The 22,537-nt window shown below is 42.0% G+C and overlaps 1 protein-coding gene across 2 annotated transcripts in view; it reads left to right on the top strand.

The window, feature by feature from the left end:
* The window catches only part of LOC138303727 (lissencephaly-1 homolog), a 124,969-nt gene that overhangs the window by 42,350 nt on the left and 60,082 nt on the right, over nucleotides 1-22,537 (top strand). For both annotated transcript variants that reach the window (XM_069243082.1, XM_069243081.1), the window contains 3 exons: nucleotides 6,420-6,562; nucleotides 8,771-8,889; nucleotides 19,630-19,775. In XM_069243082.1, coding sequence (XP_069099183.1) covers nucleotides 8,782-8,889; nucleotides 19,630-19,775 — 254 coding nt within the window. In that variant the 5' untranslated portion in view covers nucleotides 6,420-6,562; nucleotides 8,771-8,781. The remainder of the gene's footprint in view (nucleotides 1-6,419; nucleotides 6,563-8,770; nucleotides 8,890-19,629; nucleotides 19,776-22,537) is intronic.

Raw genomic sequence — 22,537 nt, 5'->3', positions numbered from 1 at the left:
CCTGCAAGACAGTAAGACGTTCATTTATGTCAAAATGTGTTTCTGCTGCCACTGCGTCAAGACCATTAAGATCTGGGACAAATATCATAATACCAAGCAGGACTTCATATGGGGTGCAGCCTCCCAAAGATATTCTAGGGAGATTTTTTAATGCTCGCTGGACCCCACATACATGATGGATCCAACTACGACCTGAACCTAATACTCTAGCTGTTAAGGATTGCTTTAAGTCTCAGTTTTTCCTTTTCACTATCCAATCTCTCCTAGGATGATAGGGGGAAGAATAATGCGCTGCTACACCCAGTGTTTCCATGGTTTCCCTGTAAGCCTTGGAGGCAAAAGCATGGCCCTGGTCAGAATGGAATGTGGCAACTGCATATGTCCCGACAAAACATTTGCAAATCTTTAGTAACAGTGTGATTGTCAGCTGATCATTGTGGCCACACCCAAAGGAATCCGGAGCAAGAGATTACTGCTAGTAGAATGTATTTGTATGGACCATCAGAATTTAAAGAACCACAGTCCAGGTACCCACTCTGCGTAGGCTTTTTAGACACTAAGTTGGGTGTCTGTGTTGGGCACTTGACAGTGGAACCCTTAATTTGTTGGAAGATGTCACAGCTAAGGACATATTGCATAGTCTGTTTGTATAGACCATGCCACCATTAGCGTTTTTGTAGTAATGAAATAGTAGGTGCCACACCAGCAGGGGCAGAAGCAACACCCTCACCGCTGCTTGAATTTATTCTAGCCTACAATGTTGGTTGGGTCACAATCACCCACCCCTGGAATTGTTACATAAGAAATGTTCTGGGCACTTAAGTGGTAGGAATATTTTACTAGATATGCTTTAGGGAAAGTGGTGCCATCAGCGGAAAGTTTCTCAGCAGCCAATATTTCATCATCCACCCTAGTATGAGAATGAGTAATCGCAGCTGCAGTTGCAGTGACAACTGCAGATTTGTCTGCTTCATCAGCCAGTGAATTCTTGACAACGTGTGTTCCAATACGTTGATGGCCCAATGTATTAGGCAGTCTGTCTTTGAGCTCTGCCACCATCCCCAAAGCATTTTATGCTTTATGGTGTTTCCTTTGGAGTCTCTGAATCCGTTAAGGCACAAATAGTGTAGGTTTTCATCGAAAGACTGTATACAATAATACGAATCACACATTATCATTGTGGGGAATGCAGGATTCGGATGTTCCAGCGCTAAAATCAGTGCTTTCAGTTCAGCACGTTGTGCTGTACAATCCTCAAAGGACTGTGTAAAGGTTTGTTGAGCAGCAGAACCTCACCAGGCCGTATCACTAGTCATGATACGGCTGGCAGCGTTCAACCGGCTTGGCGTGGCGGTGCTGGTGGTAGCAGCGCCAGTTTACCACCGTCTGCCAGTTTGATCACTGTCGATTTCTGCCCTTTTTGTGGCGGAAGTCTGGCAGTGATCATATTATGGCGGATGGTTGGTAGCCGAGGCGATGGTATTTTGGCGCCCGTCACCGCGGCGGTATGCGGATTTTACCGCCAACGACCTAATGTGGGCTATAATTTACATCAGCGGCAGTTGAGGAGATGGCCCATTGTATCCATTGTAGTTGTAAGGCTTTTGCATTTGGAACACTAGACTTTGTAACAGCCTCTATGGCTCGGACTGGGGTAACGACAATGGTGCGTTTTCCCTAGGCCAGTAGTCTCTCCTTGATAACAGTCATCAGAACTGCGGTCAACATTTTTTCAGTGGCTACAAAATGCTTTTCTGCTTTGGAATACAAATGTGATTTATATGCACCTTTGTTGATGTGACATAGGTAAAACCAGAAGCACCCAGAATTATCCGAATGACCACATTTTTGTTTTCACATGTATGGAAGTGTTTAGTTTAAAGATTGTCATTCTGAAGTGATTGTGAGTATTTGTGCGTGTTAAGTAGTCCAATGTTTACTGGGAAAATCTGAACGTATTAAACCATAAAGTGGTTTTATGTGTTGTACATAATCTGATATGTATGTTCTGCCCAAGTTAAAGAATCCATAAGAGGATTGCAGTTTTTTATGGCACTTGGTGGTTATAATTGTGTACACCTCTCAAGGAAGTGCGGTGCCAGACTATTCCCCTCATTTGAAGCCTCATATCCCACAAACAGGAAAGCATTTTTTGTTTTGTTAAAATTGCACTTGTGGCCATGTTCAGCAAATCCCAGTACAATGAGCTTTACCCTGTCCAAATGTGTGTTTAAGTCATCGTCCATCAGATAAATGTCATCTACATAGGACAGTGCTTCAGGATCAATATCATGTAGTGTAGATGTCACACAGGCAGAGAACAGACATGGGCTGTTCTTATGTTGTTTATTAGTGTTGTGATGTATGAATTTTGAATTGCAAATGGGCATTTTTGATTGTTTAAGTGTTTGTAGTCTAAGACTACTCTATACAAATTGTCCGGCTTAGCTATGGGGAACAAAGGGTTGTTAATAGGAGATACACAGGGTTCAATTACTCCCTTGTATTCGAGTTGTGAGAGAATCTCCCTCACAGTAGCTTTTGCTTCATGTTTTATAGAGTAATGTGGTTGGGCATGTGGGCTGGACCATACCTGTATAAGATGATAAGGAGAATCACTATTCCAGCCCACATGGTTGCTGTACAGCGCTGGGGCTTGTGCAAGTGCCCAGTCTGCAGAATAGGCTTGTTTTTCTTGTTCTGGAACCAGGACCGAAAAAAATGGCAAAATTACATCTTCCCATTGGGGAGTGTTCTAACAGACTCTGATAACCAGTGATTTTCAGCCAAGAGAATGTTGTAGCTGAGGTTTAATCTTTCCCAGAAAATGACTTAAAGTGTTCACATTATGTCCGTCTCAATGTGTATGTTTAATTTCTAAACTTGGTGTGGAGGGGTGACCCTCCTATCTAGGGTTTCGACTTCTATGCAGTTTCTAGTTGCTCTCACATCCAGAAACTCTTGAAGATTCTGGCGTACTATTTTGATCTCTACAGCGCTGTCTAGCAAAGTCACTGCCCATGTCCTGTTCCTCAGAAGCGTTCTCAATATGTGTTGCATATTTCACTGAAAGTCCCACAACCTCCTTCTTTATGCATTGTGTTTTTGGTTGGGGAAGTTGTTCTTCCATTTTTATTACGTCTGTCGAACGTTGCAAGTCCTTCTTTGGTTTCAGATACGCTTCTTGTCTGCAACCTGACTGCCCACCTTTCTCAGTCCTTTGTTGAATAAGCCCTGAAAGGAACAAGAAGGGCTTGTATCACTATACTTTTTACTGTCCGGTTGTTTCAGATTATTACAGTTACATAAATTATAACAACATTTTTCAGAGGTCTCCGAATGCAGGGATTCTCCCCGTGATTTAACTTTATCTTTATTTGATTTTTGTTTATCTCAGTGTTTTTTAGAAGACTCTTGGGCGTGCTTGGTATTATCTTTTTCAGAATTACCTTTAAGCTGCAGCTTACTTCGTCTGGCCCCCAAGTTATCCTGACTAATACTAGTATAAGTCTAGGAAATTATTTTTGGTAGCTCGCAATCCTGATCTACTAAAGAAACTTGTGCAAGCCGTTGGCGTACCACCAACACTGCTACTTCTTCTGTAATATTTTCCTCAACAATTGAGGATACTGTGGCAAAATGACCCATTCATTTTATCCCCAAGTCCAGGGCAGGGGCAGTCTCATGTTCATTTTGAATTTCTTTTTACACCTCCGGCAGATCCAAAAGAGATGGTGTACTATCCGTTATGGTGCATATTTAGCAGCAAAAACTGTGCCTCAAGTAGCACAATCATCGAATGACAAGCACATTGTGAGAATTATATGTTTATCTTGGGGTCCCGTATGGAGAAACACTGCTTCCCCCAAGGGGTTGGTTTTAGAGCAATCCAAAACAGAATCTCTTTTCGTTCGGTGGTATCTTTACCCATAAGTGCATTAAACACTGGGTTTAACCAAGGTGTAGCCAATTGTTGTTGGACAGCTGGAGCAGCCTTCGCTGGGGCAGTATTCAATGTTTGCATTACGATCTGCGCTAAGCATCTATATAGGCTTACTAAATTATTGTATAGTGGGCATAGATCTGCTGCCTGTAAATCTGGTACATTTGTATAAGGGGTATAGGCAGCTAGTACTGGCCAAGTGAGCCCTTTGTTACTGAGGGGACCTAATCTTACATGTGCAACTACGTTTGGGGGTGAGAGGTTTGCCTTGAAACCAATTTTGGTATGATAATGAAATGTTTAAATAACTGTATGCTCTGTATTGTGCTGGTGGATTAGCCACCGTTTATGTATGAAACGTATTTGTGTTGGCATCGACTGCTGGAAAATTGACCCATTACTAAAATGTTTTGGTTCTGTATGTGTTGTGTGCATAACATCTCCACCCCCATTAGGTTCCCATTGGAAAGTAAATGTTGTGTGACAGCATGTCTACAAGCTACTGGAGTAACTATTGGTTGTGCCATTTTTGAAAAACAGAAATTGGAAATTTGGAACACCATTTAGGGTAGCCTTTTAAGAGTTCAAGCTTGAACAACCTGTAGACTAATACCGGTACAATGCTTCATCCAAACCTCAAAAGGTGAAGGTGCCTCATACAAACCATAAAAGGTGATTATGGTAACCTGAACATGACATTCCGGATCCCCAGGGAAGCTGTGGAAACCGATTCTACCCCGTTCGCTCAGTTAATCATGCATTCCAAGGTGAGACACAAAGATGTGAGATGAGTTTTCAATACATTTATTGAAACAATCGCAATCTAGTATAAAAACGTGCTGCGATAATTAGGCAGATGAAACAACGCAGGGTGATCAACATTGTGATCAGGGTAAAGAAGATACATAACCCTACCATGATGTATGTCGTTGTAGAGGTTCTAGAGATCCCTACTTAACCCAAAGTGTACGTCTGATTGCATAGCAGTTTAACCCTGTACCTGTCCTGATCTAAGGGCTTGGCCCCTTCCCCATACCTGGATTGAATATCAGGAATCAGCCTGCTGTGTAGATGGCAATCCTCTCGGGAAGCTGAAAGTTCAACATCAGCAAAACTGCCTGGTGTACAGTACGCGTCCCAGGATGGCCATGACCGGAATGCCCTCCTTGGGTCAGTGTGTAGTTTATATAATAACCCATGTCACATTGGACTGGCAACACAAGTTAGCATATTGTGTACTGCGTTTAACAGCCTTGGACAAAGAGTACTGATTATATGTAGTGACAGGCTGGTTAAATGAGCAATGTGTTCCTTGCTTTTCTAGAATAAAGCAACTGATATAATGTGTAAAAAGCCATCGCTAAAAAGCAGCTTTGCTAACATGAACAAAATTGTATAAAATGTAGATAAAACACAAACCGTAAAACTAAGCTAAATACAGGGGTGCCCAACCTGGGCACTAAAAGGGTCCTCACCACACCATTGCGATCTCTGCAAGGTAATCTGCAATTGCAAATGTGTCTCCCAGAGTTTTGGAAGAGTAGAGATCTCATAGTCTGAAATCAGCCCACCTGCAGCTTTCTGCAATGTAGGGATGTATCCGCTTAGTCTATTGGTTGCAAGAGCTGCACCAGGATGTTCCCTTTCTTCGTACCGTCTAACTTTAGCATACTTTCCATAGCATGCTGTTTCTCGGTCAGCCAAGTCACAGAACTCGTCCATCAGGACCAAGCGTTGGTGCTACTGGGGCCCAATGTGCAGATGTCCCAGGCTCTATTATTCTTTCAGCAAAGGGTGGTATAGTTGTGGGAATCCCCCACATCCATCTCACAGCTTTAACTACTCCCCCTTCCCGTTTCAGGGACTTCACCACTCATGTTTTGCATTTTGGAGCCCCGCTGCTCCACGTCTTGTAGCTTTCACAGCTATAACATCCAAAGTGGGAGCCTCACTGCTTCCAGTCTTGGAGCCCCTCAATACCGACACACCATTCATTGAATTAGGCATCTTCCCTGCTCTTGACCACAGCCACAATGTCACGCTGCTGATTGGGTAGTGTGACCACCCTGGTTGCCCACCTCTGAGATGCCAGTTGCGGGTCCTCAGCTGCATGATATGGCAGATAGGCATCAGAGTTGTTGTTTGGGCCAGGCACCCGCTAAGCTGTAAACACGGAGCCAGGGTTGGGCCACTCCATTTCTCATTCCCTGATGGGAGTTGTGAAAAAGGGCCCCACTGAAGGAATGGATTCTCTCATTGGCTGATCAGGATTTGTAAACAGCTTCTCCCTTCTACTTTGGAAAATGGACAAGCGTATGTCTACCTAAATAAGGAAACAAACCAAAGATGTTTGTGGCCAAAGAAGCTAAGGGAATCTTTACTTGAGGGTGCAGTTTGGCACAGTAAGAAGGGTTTTGTTATTGGAAAACCAGGTTCACTATCCTTTAACTGTATTCTGTCACTTTACTTTTCACAGGGATATGAACACCTACTTACATCTACCTTTTTAAGGACTGGTGAAGAACCCCAATGCCAGAAGACAAAGCTGCATGTAGAACATAAATCCTGAAGCAAGAGTCTTAAATGTGGGAACCCCAGAAGGACCTTTAATAACTTCAGGTAAGTAGAATGCTTCAAAACTTTAATGTATGTCTTCTGTTGCCAAGGATGCCAGCTCCCCACGCCACTGCTGTCTTTTAAGTCTTTATTTAACAGAATAGCAATTTTCAGTTATTTGTAGCATTAAGATGTAGTACAGTTTTGCTGATCTCATATATACCATACCCTCTGTTGAGTAGCGCAAGAATTATTTTGGTATAGAAATCCTGATGGAAGTCCCAGATGTCCTCTAGTTTATGTTTTTTGAATGGATAGTTTTTTTTTTTTTATCTTTCATCACCTCTACATAGATCCCCTTCCATCTGGTTCTTAACTTGTGGTGAGCAGTCTTTACATCTGATTTCATTTGTTCTCATAAAATCCTTGATTATTTTAAAGAATTAGGACCAGATGTATGAATAACTGGTCACATAATGCTGGTCTCAAATTGGGTCCAGTGTTTTTGCGACTAATAAATAATTTTACTATCCATCCTTTATAGTAATAGGTTGGTTTGTAAAATTCTGACTCTTACTGGGTTGCTGTACAGACCAAGAAGAAAGAAATGACCTTTTCCTTCAAAGTTATTCATTTATAAGTAACTGGCAACCATTAATTGCAAACCTTTGCCTCTTTGTCTCATAAGCTGCTTTTGTGACTACAACCACCTTAGTGGAATTACCTAGTACCTGTGACAATAATAGGTTGAAATCTCCACCTTTCACATATTAAGTCAGGTCTACTAGAAATTCTGAGATAAATTCTGCCTGATCACAGTTTGGGGCATATGCTAAGTTCAAGGGGCCACATAGGTTTTCTTAGGATCCTTTCAAGCTGCTGTTAAATGTTTACTTATTTAGATTTGAATCCACCTTATGCCTCTGTCATCCCTGCCCAATGTTCCCTGTCTCCTTAGCTTACTCTTGCAGGTTTTTACATCCTTGATCTCTTTGTCATTGTTTTCTGCCTTGTTTCTCCAAGGTCAACTTTTATCTCACCTGATCTGGGACAAAATCTGAGAGTGAAAGATAAGTTCTGTTCGCCATCTCCGGCACAAACTAAAAACTGCATACACTGATGTGCTTTTAATTAAATGCTATTTACTATTTCTTTGACCTAAATGTACCTCTTGTCTATTTTGATTTCTGTTTTTTATAAATAGCATTTTATGATTTTTACTATTATTACTCTTGGTTTTGTTTTAAATTAGACAAGAAGAATTAGTTGGTCGAACTGGTTGTTTCTCATTTTCTTTCTAACCCCATACAAAAAGCACATATCGGCTTTCTAAACCTTAATCGGTTATGGTTCCCTGCCTCTTCATAAAGTTGTTTGAACTATTTAACTTTGAAGTTGTAATAAATAGGAATACATTTTACACCTCCAATTGTTTCTGGCTCAAGTTCAACTCAAATAAGTATTTTCGTATCTCTACTTCATGACGGAGCTAAATTCAGATATTTTGCCAACCACCTCATTCCTTCTTTAATGCCAATCTTTACAAATATGGCTTGTTCAAGCAAGTCTGTGATCCTTGGTTGAAAACTTAATTTGCCTTCTGAGCTGCTGCTTCTTGGACCTCATCAACTGCCCCCCTCTTCAGATCTGCACAGCCTCTCCTTGTGTGATTGCCACTACCTTGTGTCACTTTCAATAGGAAAATCATGGGAATACCAGTCTCCAATCGTCACCAATCAGATTTTGTCTCATTTTGTGGTGAGTGGATTTTCGGTAGAGGTGCTTCTGGTCAAATGTCAAAGGCCTCAGGGGACCTCCTTCTGGTCCGGTCCACTCTAGGGGCTGGGTGATTTCACTTCCACCTACTTTGTGCAGTTGGTTTTAAATTTACTAAATTCTTGAACTGCATGCACTAGCAAAGCTGTAAAACATGTTAGTGGAAACCCCATCCAAACCAGATATTGACTTCTGACAAAAAAGTCAATGGGAATATTTTCATGCAAGAAGTCTTCAATGTTTGCTGAGTTTGCAAAAACTTGCTGTCTCCAAAACATTTACCGACAGCCTTAGTCCATTCCATCTCAACTATAGCCACCTCCAGTACCACAGTTCCTAATGCTTCTTTTGTAATTGTAACTCTTCAGTTGTGAGTAAGTTTGGCAAATATGATCCTGTGAAATGCTACCTAATGTATTTCTCCTTTTCTTGTGCTCTCTGATCTCCCCCACCCCCTATTGTATTTCCTCTCAATCTGCCTCTCTCTCACCTCAGAGGTTTCAGACATGGACCCACAGAGTTCACCAGAAGTGAGGAAGCTGAGAAAGAAGCTGCGACAAATAGAGAACTTACAGCACTTGCAGCGGGACCTGAGCGAGTCTGAGGCGCTTAAGGTAGGAGTCCCCTCGCCGTTATTGAACATCAGTAATAAGTGTTTCTAGCAACAGTGCAGTGGTTATTGCAAACCGATGAACCTGAGAAAGCATCTCTCACTGACCCCGAAAGATCGACAGCATAAAGAGTTGCTCTCCAATGAACAGTATAGCCTATTAGACCATCATTCCCAATTACTGGGACCTAATTTGACAGTGTGAGATATCCAGTTCCCTTACTCTGTGCTTGTGAAATATTTGTCAAGGTCGACCTAGAGTCTGTAGGTTTGACATAACTCTTCTAGTGACATGCATGACTTTGGACAATTATAAACGCTGTTCTCTGTAGGAGTTACCTGGCTTCCTGCACGGAGGCCCATTTAGTTCCTTGGTGTAAATAGTGCCATAGTTGTGTCTATTTTACCAAAATAAGGTTAGATGATTAGCATCTGTGTTCAGCACTTAGGAACTATTATGCACACAGTAAGTGTGCCTCTTGAAGGGACAGCACCAACTTTGCCATAGGCAGATGCTGTGAACAGGAGTCCCAGGCATAGCAAGTTTACTGACAGAGGAATCTACAACAGTAGCTAAAACAGAACACTTCACAGAAATACAAAAATTACCTTACAAGACTAAATAAACCAGAATCATGTATGTGTGGAGGATTTCTTTCTAAATCCAAAATATAAATTTGAGATTTTTATAAAATCAGTGTAGAGACTGACACACACTGAGTGTTAACCACAGCAGGCTCTGCAGAGTGTGCAGTGCAACAACATCATGAGGTGAGAAGGGTTGTTTGAAAAGGTAAACCAGAATGCCTCCATGTTGGCAGCACTAAGCAAAAACTGAAGAAAACAGAGGTATTCAGGAATCCCGCGTGTGTAAACTGCCAGCCTACAACGTATCCAAAAGAAATGTGATGTTTCAGCATGCAAGCCCACTTAGTGCACACAACATACAATAAATCCTAGGGTTACCCTGGTCATTGATGGGCACACTGGTACCATGTATCCACACACCTGTCTGCGTTTGTAACCTCAAAACCCCCAAGAAAGAAAGCCATCCCAACCTTGGACCGCTGAAGGCGTGGAGTGCCTCCGTGATAGTGGTGATGCGAAATAGGACAGAGGGTAGGTGGGACCAGAGTCCAACTGTAAATGTCATGATCATTTCCCCCCTTGTGCTGCAGCTAGAAGAAACAGACACTGCGCTCTCAGCATGAAACAGCAATGTTGTTCTTGTTTACAGTTCACATTTTACTTACGTTTGCAGTCCTAAGAATGTTTGCTATTGCTTTTTTTTCTTGTGGATCTGTAGTTGTTTTTCATGCAACATATTACTCTTACACAGTGCGCACAGTGAGAAGAATCCCCTCTAGGTGTCTGTGCGAGTACCCTTTGTGGGTTGGTGTTTGTAATGATTCCAGATTGAGAACTGTAAAGGTCACTCTGAAGGCATTGCAAATTTCTGTCAGTGCCCGACAGTGGACAGTAAAGGGGTTCGGGGTGCATGTTCACCCAGTCCTTGGCCTTTTTTCAGAACGTGCAGAGCAGTGATTGGGTGTGCCAACTGGAACTGTGATTCTGTGTGAAAATGCGTGAAGGAATTAAACACCTGTTTAAATATTAACACGTCAAACGTTAGAGAAAATACAGTGCTTACAAGTGAGTGGGCGCGGTGTGGGTTTTGGGGGGTGGTGAAGTGCAGGAGATGCAAGAGAGTACGTGAAGGACAGAGTGAGGAATAGGTGCTAAAGAGGAAAGCGATGAGGGTTGTGATATGCAGATAGTGTTTTCAGAAGGATATGAGGAGAAAAAGGGTTAAGGGTCTAAACCACAGGCCGCAGAAGAAAGTGATGTGAAGAAGTGGACTTGTGTGATTGAATCATACCAAAGACTACTACCCCTTCCACAGACCTTAGTAACGTTTATTAATGCACAGTCTGCTTAAAATGCAAAATGACAGGCACAGTGAGGGTAGGACACTTTTGGAAGCAGGCCGCTGAAAATCATTGAACAATAAACCCTTTGGTCAACCATTGCTGCGAAGAGCTGAAGACTGAGCAAGAAGCATGTTAGGTGGTAATGGAGAGTTGGCCCAGATGAGGCACTATGGCTAACCCCGCCGTGTGGGGTTTGGACACATGCAAATGGTTGGGTGCTGGGTCTGGCAATAGAGCCAAGCCACCTGCCCAACTCTTTTGAATGTTGGATGCAGGGTGTGATATGACACCAGGCCTTGCAAGCAACCTGTTTGTGGAGAGGTGGGTGCAGACCATGGCAACAGGCCAAGCCCTGTGTCAAACGTGTCCTACAAGTGGCTAAATATCATGTCCAGTATAGGTTTGATTATTGTGGAGGGTTGGATGCAAGGCCTTGACAGAAGCCTTGGTACTTAGCCCAAGTACTGATGCAATTGGGTACAGGGTCTGGCCAAAGGCTATGACTGAGATGTCATGAGTGATGTTATATGTGGGGACATAAGCAGTGCATGATAGGAGAACAAGTTATAATTAGTTTATTAAATACTAAATTAAAACTGGATTATGTCAGTGGTCTAGGGCATTTTTAACATTAGCTTGTGTCTCATTACAGCACATAAATATAATGACATTTTGACTATTGTTTTTTTCAGTGAATAGCTGTTTTTTTTTAATGTAAGTTAGGGTCTCGGCACCTAACCTGTTTTTCTTCAGTGGATGGAGATACATATATCTATATAATTCGGACCCTACGGTAACTAGAACTCGTGCCTTCACCATTCACAGTTGTCTCATTAATAATTTTATTGCAAATGCTGCAGTGAGAATATGAAAGATGGCATAGAATATGTCATGAATTATATAATATGTGAACGAATTAGCTATGCATGGCGCGAGTCGTAGTTACCTTAGGGTACGAGTTTTAGTTACTTGCAGAACTCTAATTATAACTGCTGAATTTCTATGGTTTTTGTATGAGTAAATTCAGAACCTAACTATGGCGTCCTTGTAACCTTTGGTTTTGTAAGTCAATTTCTATGTTTTTTTTTACCTATAGTAATTTTCATTGCTATAAGTGAATCCGACAACAGCTGCACACGGCCTTTGGCAGCAGTTCGGCCCTGAGGCTAACCCCCTATAGGCATCCAACCTTGCACCAGACACAGCCTTCTCCTGTGCGCAGTAGGGCTTGCCCCCAAGGGCTGGCCTGCTGCCAGTTCCTGCGGCCAGCCTTCCTAACCTGATACTGTGCATGGCCCTTTGCACATGCATGGAGAAAGTTGGCCGTGGCCTTTATGGGTGTGTGAATAGGTGTGAGAAGCTGTATCTGGGGTTAAGAATGGCTGTCAGATTGTCTGTTTGGGTGTGAGAATGTGTACATCAGTATTTTAGTGGGTGCATCAGTATGTGCGCGGGTCTGTGAGTGGGTGCACCAGGGTATCAATGGGTCTGTGAGTGAATGTCTAGCGGTCTAAGAGGGTGTGTGACTGGGTGCGTAACTGAGTGAGTGCGGGAGGGTCTGACTGGGTCTATGAGTGCGTGTGTGAATGTCTGAGTGGGTCTGTGGCTGGGTGCATGAGTGTCTGAATGGGTGTGTGAGTAGGAGAATTGATTAAAAGAGAGACAGAGAGAGAGAAAGAGTGAACGTGATAGAGATAGTGCTTTTTAGCCTTTGATGTCTGATATTCTTAGAAGGAATTATTTGTCTCAAATTTAAAATAGGATTTTTTTTTTTTTTTTAATATAATAATTAGTTTTTTATTTAAAAAAAAAAAAGAAATTAGTCCACTTGGATTCGAGCTACCCAAAGGTCAGTGTGAAGGTCACAGACCTTCAGACTGAGCTATGGGTTTTTTTTTTTTTTTTTTTTTTCTTTATGGGCTTTCTGGTACCTGCGAGAGGCCCTTAAGGGCTCCCCCGTGGCCCCTTCCTATTTTTTAAAAATGATTTTTTTTTTTTTTTTTTTTAACAAAAAGCCTTTTACAGGCTACCAGGCTTCCCCTGTGGTGACAATGCTTCAGCAAGCAGGGAGCTGCTTTGACAGCAGCAGCCCCCTGCTTGCTGAAACATTTCATCTCTGACAGAGATGAAACTTAGGATTTTGACAGCAGGACCTGCTTTACAGGTACCGCTGTCAAAAGCTAAGAGTTTGCTGTGGCTTGGCTGCAGCTGCAGAGCTGCAACCAAGCAACCGCAAACAGCCATGTCCCGGGGATTGGCACCCGGGGACATAACAGTAGCCTGCCGTGGGAGGTGGCGGTCCCCAGGGCCATCAGTGGCTCCTCGAGGAGACATAGCCCAAGGGACGCCCCGCATATTTTAAAAGGAAAGGCACTCACCACATCGATAAAAAGCAAAGCCCTGGGCAGGTAGCGGTCACCGGAGGTGTGCTGGGGTAGGGAGGCTCCCCCATACTAAATTAATATGCCCCCAGGACCTGGCCCACCTGGGGACCTATGAAAAACACCAGCGCTGGAGCCGGTGCTTGTTTTTTTCTTTGTTCACAAATACTTTGAGGCCAGGGATGTACAAATATGAATTTCCCTAAATTTCTCAAAAACTACTGAATGGATTTACACCAGGTAACAAAAAGCACAATCTGCGTACCAACAGCTAATTTTCTGCCAAATTTGGTGTACATTTGGTCCAGCGGTTCCGGCTATAGATGCGTTGACAGATCCTATGGGAATTAACATGGGAAACACAACGTTTTTGAGCCCCATTTTTCCTCAGCCCCTCTTGACAGGTCACCCCAAAACTTTCAATGCGCACCAAGACTCACTGGACCAGTTTTTAAAAAAAAACATTGTGAAGATTCATCAAATGGTGCCAAAGAAGCTGGGTCCAAGAAAAAAAAAAAAAGGTTGAAACTTCTATCACAGATACAGAAAAATAGCTGAATGGAATTATGCCAAACTTGGTAAAAAGTTAAAAACGTTTCTCAGAAAGCATGGTTTCTGTGGTTTGCATAAAGCCATTCAGCTGTTTTTGAGAAATTTGCTTTTAAACAGGTGCTCCGGGTAATAATGGAATAAAAAAAAAACATGGGTATATCTGGACTGTTGGTGTCCGGATATGCTCAGATTGACCACTTTAAAGGGAACTGACAAATCCTGATCAGCTACATGAAAAATGCTGACTCCCTGCTGGGTTTTCAAGAACCAATCAAGTGAGTAAATATTTTCCTCTCATGATTATTTAATGGAGGCTGGGAAATTGCACCAGAAGCTAAAATGAAAGCACATTTTCTTTATCTGTATGCTATCTTCCTCAGCCAGGTGGGAATAAAGTCAGATATTCTCAGTAAAACATGTACTTCCAAGCACACCATCATCTTGTCAGTTGATTCCACAATGATCTACTGCATCTTCCCTCAGTGTACAAATAAACAACTAGAATGTTAACTTTCAGTTTTTGTGACAAAAGTGTGGCATGGCTGAACACCATCATCACGAAATCAAGGCTGTAAAACGTAAAGCATTTCTTTTAGAAATGAACACAATGATGGGATTATTTTGTCATGGAAATTACAGTTAGTGCTTTAGAAAGTTAAAATGAGGGCACATTGTCTATGACTTCTCAGGTATCTTTCTCATGCATGTCAGTAACACATTCTGACATGCAGACTAAAACATGTACTTCTAAAGCCAGCGGCAGTCTTCATTTCCCGGTGTTCTACTGCATCTTTCCACAGGGTTATCTCAATGGATTCAAAGCTGAAAAAACATACAGCATTGCTTTTAATAATTGACAAAATGGAGGGCAGAGGAATGGGGGTAGGGGCAACAACCCAAACAGGCAAGAGAGGCTCTGGCAGTATAACAGACCATTGAGTGCAGAAGTCAGAGGCCATGGCAGAACAACCATACAGGCCAACAGACCCGATTCATGCAGGAGTCTCCCAATGTGTATATCCGTCTCCTACCTAAAATCTCCCCTTTTTCAATATAAGTCAGTGGGGAAAATCAATTCCCCAGGTTTTTTTTTTAAATCTCCCTGGTTCAAAATGTTGGCAAGTATGGTTCATTTGATCACAGAGGGCAGGAGGAATGGGGTAGGGACATTCACTCAGATAACATAGGGCAAGAGGGAGATAGGCAGGGGCACGAAACTGACCTTTCTGGGCAGGCGTCAGGGATCGCAGCAGCACAATACACCACCCAGGGCAAGCGTGATGACAGTGCAGCACAACAGACCATGGGAAGAAATAGGGAGGGGACAGGGCCATGTACATAGACAATGGAGAGCACAGGGGAAAGAGACAAGGGCAGCAGGCTGACCATACCAGACAGACAGGAGGGACAGTTGCAGCTTAATGGACCATGAAGGGCAGGAGGGGAGGGGGCTGGGGCACGACAGTGGACCAGACAAGGCAGGAGGGAGGGGATAGGGGCCTGCACATGGAAACCGTAGGGCAGGGGGAAAGGGGACAGGGCAGGAGCAGCAAAGGATGGGCACTGAAAGCACAAGACACCATGAAGGGTAACAGTGAGACCATAATGACTTACACACAGACAACAAGGGGAAGGTGGGAGGGGGTCAGGCGCAGCAAGCTGACCACGCAAGCTAGGTGGGAAGGGCAGTGGCAACACAAAAGATCATGCATGCAGGACGGTTAGTGGCAGCACAAAGGCTGTTGTGGGTAAGAGGGAGGGGGCAGGAGCATGCATGCAAAAAGGACTATGGAAGACAGAAGGGAGGGGTAGGAGCTGTACACAGACAAGAGATGGCAAGGGAAGGGGCTTCACAGCAGACCATGCCGAGCAGGCAGGAGGAGCAGTTGCAGCACAACAGAGCATGGAGGGCAGTAGGGAGTGGCAGCCAAATGGACCCCAGAGTACAGAAGGGAGAGGATAGGGTATGGAACTAGAACAGGCAGGGCAGAGGTGGCAGGGATAGGCAAGAGCCATCTGACCATGCTAGGCAGATCGGAGGGGCAGTAGCAGCTCAACAGAACACTCAGAGTAGGTAGGAGGGGCAGCAGCAGCTCCAATGAACATGGTAGGAAAAAAGGAGGCAGCAGGGGCATGCACGCAGACATCGGGTGGCAGGGGGCAGGAGGGTAGGGGCAGCAAGCTAAGCACAGAGGCTATGCAGGAGGGCAATGATGGGGCATAGAATTGGGCAACGGAGGGCAGGAGGAGTGGGCAGGGACATCAAGCTAAATGGAGGGCAGTGGCAGCACATCGGACCATGCATGGCCGGAGAGAGTGGGCTTGTGCATGGACTCAGACAACAGAGGGTAGGGAGGAGGTGGATGGGGCAGCAAGCTAACTGTTCAGGCAGGTGGGAAGGACAGTGGCAGAACAACGTCCACACAGAGCTGTTATGAGGGAGCAGGGGCATGGACTTGGACAATGGATGGCAAGGAGGGGGGGGCAAGAGCAGCAAGCTTGGGTTGGGGCAGCACAGTGCTGGCCCTGCGTCCAGTGCCTTGCTCACTGTGCATTGCGACAGGCATCTTACTTAACATTTTTAAAAAAAATAGAAATTCACTGAAAAAAAACAAAGGTTACAGGGACGTTATAGTTAGGAAATTTAATTTAAAAAAACTTTAGAAATTCACAAAAAAAAAAACCCAAAGATTACATGGATGTTATAGTTATGATCAGATTTTACATGCACAAACCATAGAAATTAGTTAGAGTTATCTCAAGTAACTATATGTCGTGCCCTAAGGTAACTGTAACTCGCACCCTCACCATGCACTGCTAATTATCCCAGATACTACATCACTCATGACATCTTCTATGACATCATTGATAATATCACTGTAACATTTGCAGTAATATTATTGGTGAGAAAACTTGCATGGCGAGGGCACAAGTTGAAGATACCTTAGGGCACAAGTTATAGTTACTTGAAATAACTGTAGCAGCTGAATGTCTGTGGTTTTGTACGTGTAAAATCTGAACCTAATTATAATGTCTCTGTAACCTTTGGTTTTATAGTGAATATATATATATATATATATATATATATATATATATATATATATATATATATATATATATATATATACCATAGTTATAGTAAAGACCATGTTTCCATAGGAAAAACATTTTTTGCTTGCTAATACATTTGCCACTATTTTGACGAATCTTGATGAAACACTGCAAAAAAAGGTTCACCTACCTATTTCCTTCTTGGAAAGTTTTGAGGTGATTTATCAAGCAGCAGCTGAGAAAAGAGGGCAGGGGCCAAAAACATGTTTTCCCCATTCATTTTTCCATAGGAAAATTAGGCACAGCTACAGCCAAAATGCTGCATGGAATTAAACCAAATTTGGCAGAAAGCAGGACCTTGATCCAGAAAGTATGCCTTTTAGTGAATTGGTTTAATTCTGTTCAGTAGTTTTAGAGAAATTAAGGTTAAAGAAATATAGATATTTCACTCCGCGGAGGATCTTCAGAGCCAGAAGATCTAAAGATTCCTCCAAATCAACAAAGATGTCATGGGAGCCATTTTATGACTCTGGGACTCAGTCCCCTTTCGAGGGCACAAGTTGAAGATACCTTAGGGCACAAGTTATAGTTACTTGAAATAACTGTAGCAGCTGAATGTCTGTGGTTTTGTACGTGTAAAATCTGAACCTAATTATAATGTCTCTGTAACCTTTGGTTTTATAGTGAATATATATATATATATATATATATATATATATATATATATATATATATATATATATATATACCATAGTTATAGTAAAGACCATGTTTCCATAGGAAAAACATTTTTTGCTTGCTAATACATTTGCCACTATTTTGACGAATCTTGATGAAACACTGCAAAAAAAGGTTCACCTACCTTATTTCCTTCTTGGAAAGTTTTGAGGTGATTTATCAAGCAGCAGCTGAGAAAAGAGGGCAGGGGCCAAAAACATGTTTTCCCCATTCATTTTTCCATAGGAAAATTAGGCACATCTACAGCCAAAATGCTGCATGGAATTAAACCAAATTTGGCAGAAAGCAGGACCTTGATCCAGAAAGTATGCCTTTTAGTGAATTGGTTTAATTCTGTTCAGTAGTTTTAGAGAAATTAAGGTTAAAGAAATATAGATATTTCACTCCGCGGAGGATCTTCAGAGCCAGAAGATCTAAAGATTCCTCCAAATCAACAAAGATGTCATGGGAGCCATTTTATGACTCTGGGACTCAGTCCCCTTTCGTAAAAAAAAGAAGTAAATATGACATATAGGGGCAGGGCAGAGATACCCCGTCCCCTTAGGACTGATGGGGGAGGACCAGAGGGACAACCACCTCCTGGGGCAAAAAACAGCATTTTTGTTATCAGTACCTATGTGCCCTAAAGTAAATATAACTTGTGCCCTGCCATATGTTGACAGTTAACTCCAATATTACATTGCTCATGACATGTTTCATGACATAATTGATAAAATTCTGCAGCATCTGAAATTAAATAATTGAGGACAACACTGCATGGAGGGAGCATGATTTAGTTACTTTAGGGCACAAGTTATAGTTACTTGAGATAACTATAAGTGGTGAATTTTAGTGGTTTTGTTTGCTTAAAATGGTATATTTTAACTGACATTTTCCCCTAAGTATAATGTCCCTTTAACCTTTGTTTTTTCACTGAATTTCTAACTTTTTTAACTGTAAAGTAACATAATATCACAATTTATAACTATAACATTACTTTAACCTTTTTTAAAGTAATATATATATATATATATATCACACAGTCTTCATGATTCTCCATTGTAGGTGAATCATCCAGTTTTACCTGTGCCCCCTTGTGTGGCCCCCTAAAAACACTTCTGGAGACATTGATGCTTACTGATATGCCATCTGTACAAAATATAAATTACAAAACCTAGCATATTGCTCAGATAGTTGCAGTACAGTATACAGTGTCAAGGTAACCATGAACATCGGCAAATGAAAGCAGCAATACTCATAATTCACATCAATGTTCACACTGATTTGAAAGCTAGCTCTGACAGACTGATATGTTCTTGAGCCAGATGAGAAACATAAGGGGAGGTGGAGGGTCCCCTGTGTCATTTTCGAAACTACCTCAGGATAACAGTTTGGCTCTTGGAATTGTAATGTTTAGCATTTTAGCTGCCAGCATTGCAGTGCTAAAAATGGATTTTGATTCACACCAACCTGAGAGTTTGTATTTAGGAAACATCTCTGAAAGCTTCTCAGTTCCATAGTGCCAGCAAACTGTAATGTTTACTGGTCCAGACACCGACAAAAGTATTCTGTGTTTCACAAGGTGTGAAATTTAGTGATGTGAGGTTTGAATGACAATTAGAGACTGCGGATGTTGCAGCTGCAGCACCAACGTTTTACAGTGGTTGGTGGTTAATTATTAGTGACATGTAATTTCACAGTTGTAATTAAATTTCATATCTCGTGACATGTTTCACAGTTAGCACTGTCAACTGTGGCTTTCCCTTTTGTATGCATTGATGCCACTTTGCAACTCAGTGACACCACTCCCTCATTTCAGATTTGGTGACAGGAGCTTTCACAATGAGCAGATGTGCGCTTCATAAGTAGTAATGCCATGTTCCTCAGCCCTTTACAAAATAGTCGGGGTTCCCCTGATTATTGAATATATAAGATCTTACAATTAGCAGTATTGGAAGTCACATTTAGTGGCATGTGATTTGTCAATTAGTGCTGTGAGATCTCACAATTAGAGACAGGATTTTGGTGTTGAGACATTTCATAAAATGCTCACCTCATCCATACCCAACTCTGACCCTTCCTCGTGTACATCTGTTCTTTTTCCCCCCCTAGGTGTCGTGTAAGCAAGAGATCAGAGCAGAATTGACACTTCTGCTCTCTCGACTGGCTGTGCAGAGCAATGAGCCCCCTACAGCAGAAGATGCCAGCTTTCTGCCGATGGCTCATGGAAAAGCCCCTGAGGCGGGAGACATTAAAAGGTGATGAGAGAATGAACAAAATGATGTATGTGTTGTAGGCCTGAACATTTGGTGCAAGTCAAATTGGAGGATATTGAAAGAGCTCTGCCAGTGACTCAGTATTGGGATATTAGTGAGTACAAAGTTCTTCCATCTAAACTTAGTGGTGGAATCATCGCTTGAAGATCAGTGAAGTTCAGGACAGAGTTGGTATTTATGCACACCATTAAAATGCACTACATGTAATTTGAAGACGAGAATTGAAGACAAGAAGCCAAAGGTCAAAACAGCTATTGAAGATTTAATCTCCCTAAACCTTCTTGGTCTTACCAACTTAACCTCCCTTTCCTCCTCCAGTACTGCCTCCCTAACACCTAGACCATTACTAATGACATTGTATCCACCCAAAGTATTGGAGAAAGTTACTGCCAAACACGCAAGTGATATTTAGAAAGGAAATATCTAAATGGCACCTGCGGTTTTTACACTGCCATTGTGATAGTTCAATAGATTGAGCACTTGCTCCAGAGATGTTTACAATGTGCAGGCCACCAGTCTGAATCCCATGAGGGTGACCTCAGCCATCTGAAGTGGAGGAAGTGAGAACCCTTAAATTACATAACTAATCCCTAATATTAACGGGCCAAGAACTAATATAATTTGTGATCTGAACTGTAAAAATGGTCAATAATAATGTTATTAAGTTACCTGAATAAAGCAATAAAACCATTTACATTTTCTGTTAGACCACCGTGTGTGTGTGGATTTGTGAGGGAGAGGGAGGCGGATAGAACTGATTAGTTTGCTGCTCTCCAGCTTCCTTCCAGCACTGCCTATATTTGGGGGAATTTGAACACAACAGACATGCTGTGGAGAGAGTGAAATGGTGCCAGATTTCTGTTTTAGTTTTTTTTTTAACAAAAGCATTGACAAGTGGAGCATTTTGCTTCTCTGGGCATTAAAAGAAGAGATGACAGATCTAGAGCTGGTAAATGTTTGCCAAAGTCCTCGCAAAGTCACTGAAGTTATTGCTTCACCACTTCACCCTGTCTTAATCAATCCTATTATGGGACAATAAACTAGTACAGATAATGCTATATTCTCCAGTTCCCTTCTTGAGGCTGCTAATCGCAGCATGAGCCTGCCTAAGCTACAACATCCTTGGATGTGGAAAAACCCTTGTTCAAGTTTAGTGCACTTTCCATGACCCCATCTTTCAATGAACATGTTTCAGCCACACCTTTCAACAGGTGGCAGTAGCACTTTACCATTGTGAACTGCCTGCATTTCTTTGTAATAGTGGTTTCTGTCAAGGTGCAAGCAGTTTAACTTATTGAACAATGAATGCTAACTTTCAGGAACACACAAGCAGAAGATATGATGAAATAAAGGAATAAAGTTACTTTCGGAATGTAATCACAGTTATTACCCACAGAGCATACTGGTGGTTATAAAAACAAAAAATATGTAAGGCTGATTAGCAATAAATGCAAGAAAGTGCTTGGTGTTCAAAGCTGATTCACACATTTAATTTGTGATATTTGCATGCATGAAAGAAAGGGAGACGAAAACATGACTGTGTACGCGTCTTGTAATGTAGCATAACAATTTTGACAGGCCATAACTAAATCATTTGTATGGTACTAGGTTGTGATGTCGATAACGTTTCGACCCCAAACGATAGGAGATTCTTCATCAGAGCAGTGAGCAGTAAAAGGCATGCGAAAGGCGCGGGGATGGCGAGTATCGATCCGGGACACTCTTAACTCCATAGTGACAAGAACTAGGGGTCCCAACTCCTGAGAAGTTAAGGAGACGGGGTCCAGTATCGATTCTGGGCAATGAGACATACACAGTGAAAGGGTTAGCAGTTCCAGGTCCTGAAAAATAACAAAGTGAGTTTTATTAATTATTAGTATTAGATGATGCCAATGAGCGCACATGAAGTAGTAAGCTTAAAGGTGAATAGTACTTAGACAGAATTGAAAAGGTCTAATTGTAAAGATTAAATATATAGGTTTATAGCACCAAATGAGGGCAGACTGCCCTAAAGATACAGAATAAAGGGCTTACCATGTTCTGGTACACAGCAACAGATGGTGCGGGTATGGGAAACTGATAGAGGCCTAGTGATGTCCACTCTCTAATCTCATAAAGGATACCTACTTCTAGAACTTCAGCAGTGGTACAACACACAAGGTTATTGTGTCATGCTTAAAATTAATACGTACTCCCTTAAGAATGCATTAGTTTGCCCTGTGTGCTGGAATTGTCATTAAGATAATGACACTCTTGCATGTTATGGTTTAATGTTCTCTATTTTCTGGTTATTGGAACTCTGTCAACATTATTGAGAGATTACTTGGAATATGAATATTTTTCTCACCTAACGTGTTGTGTACAGTTCAATAGCAGTTTTGTTTCTCAGAATAGAAGTCAGAAAAATAGGCACCATTTTCTTGCCTTGTCCTGTTACTCCGTGAAATGTGATTTCAATCTCCACATAGATAGGAAGATGGCAGCTGTAAAAAAGGACTGCTAGAACATTATAACAATACCATTTGTTATTCACCCTGTGATCCTGGGAACTTGACTAATTTGACCGTTATGCTATCCTTTTCATTCTTTCTACTCCTTCCTCATCTTCTCCTCTTCTATCTATAATTATAAAAAAGTATTCCCACCCGATTTATTACTTTTTGTAAGTGAAGTTTCTAAATATAGCATAAACCATCATTCTTTTAGTAGATTTTTGTTTTATTTTTGGCATCCACGCCCCACAT

The sequence above is a fragment of the Pleurodeles waltl genome, chromosome 7 (assembly GCF_031143425.1).
Source record: "Pleurodeles waltl isolate 20211129_DDA chromosome 7, aPleWal1.hap1.20221129, whole genome shotgun sequence".
NCBI lineage: Eukaryota > Metazoa > Chordata > Amphibia > Caudata > Salamandridae > Pleurodeles > Pleurodeles waltl.
This window is presented reverse-complemented; position numbering and strand designations above follow the sequence as displayed.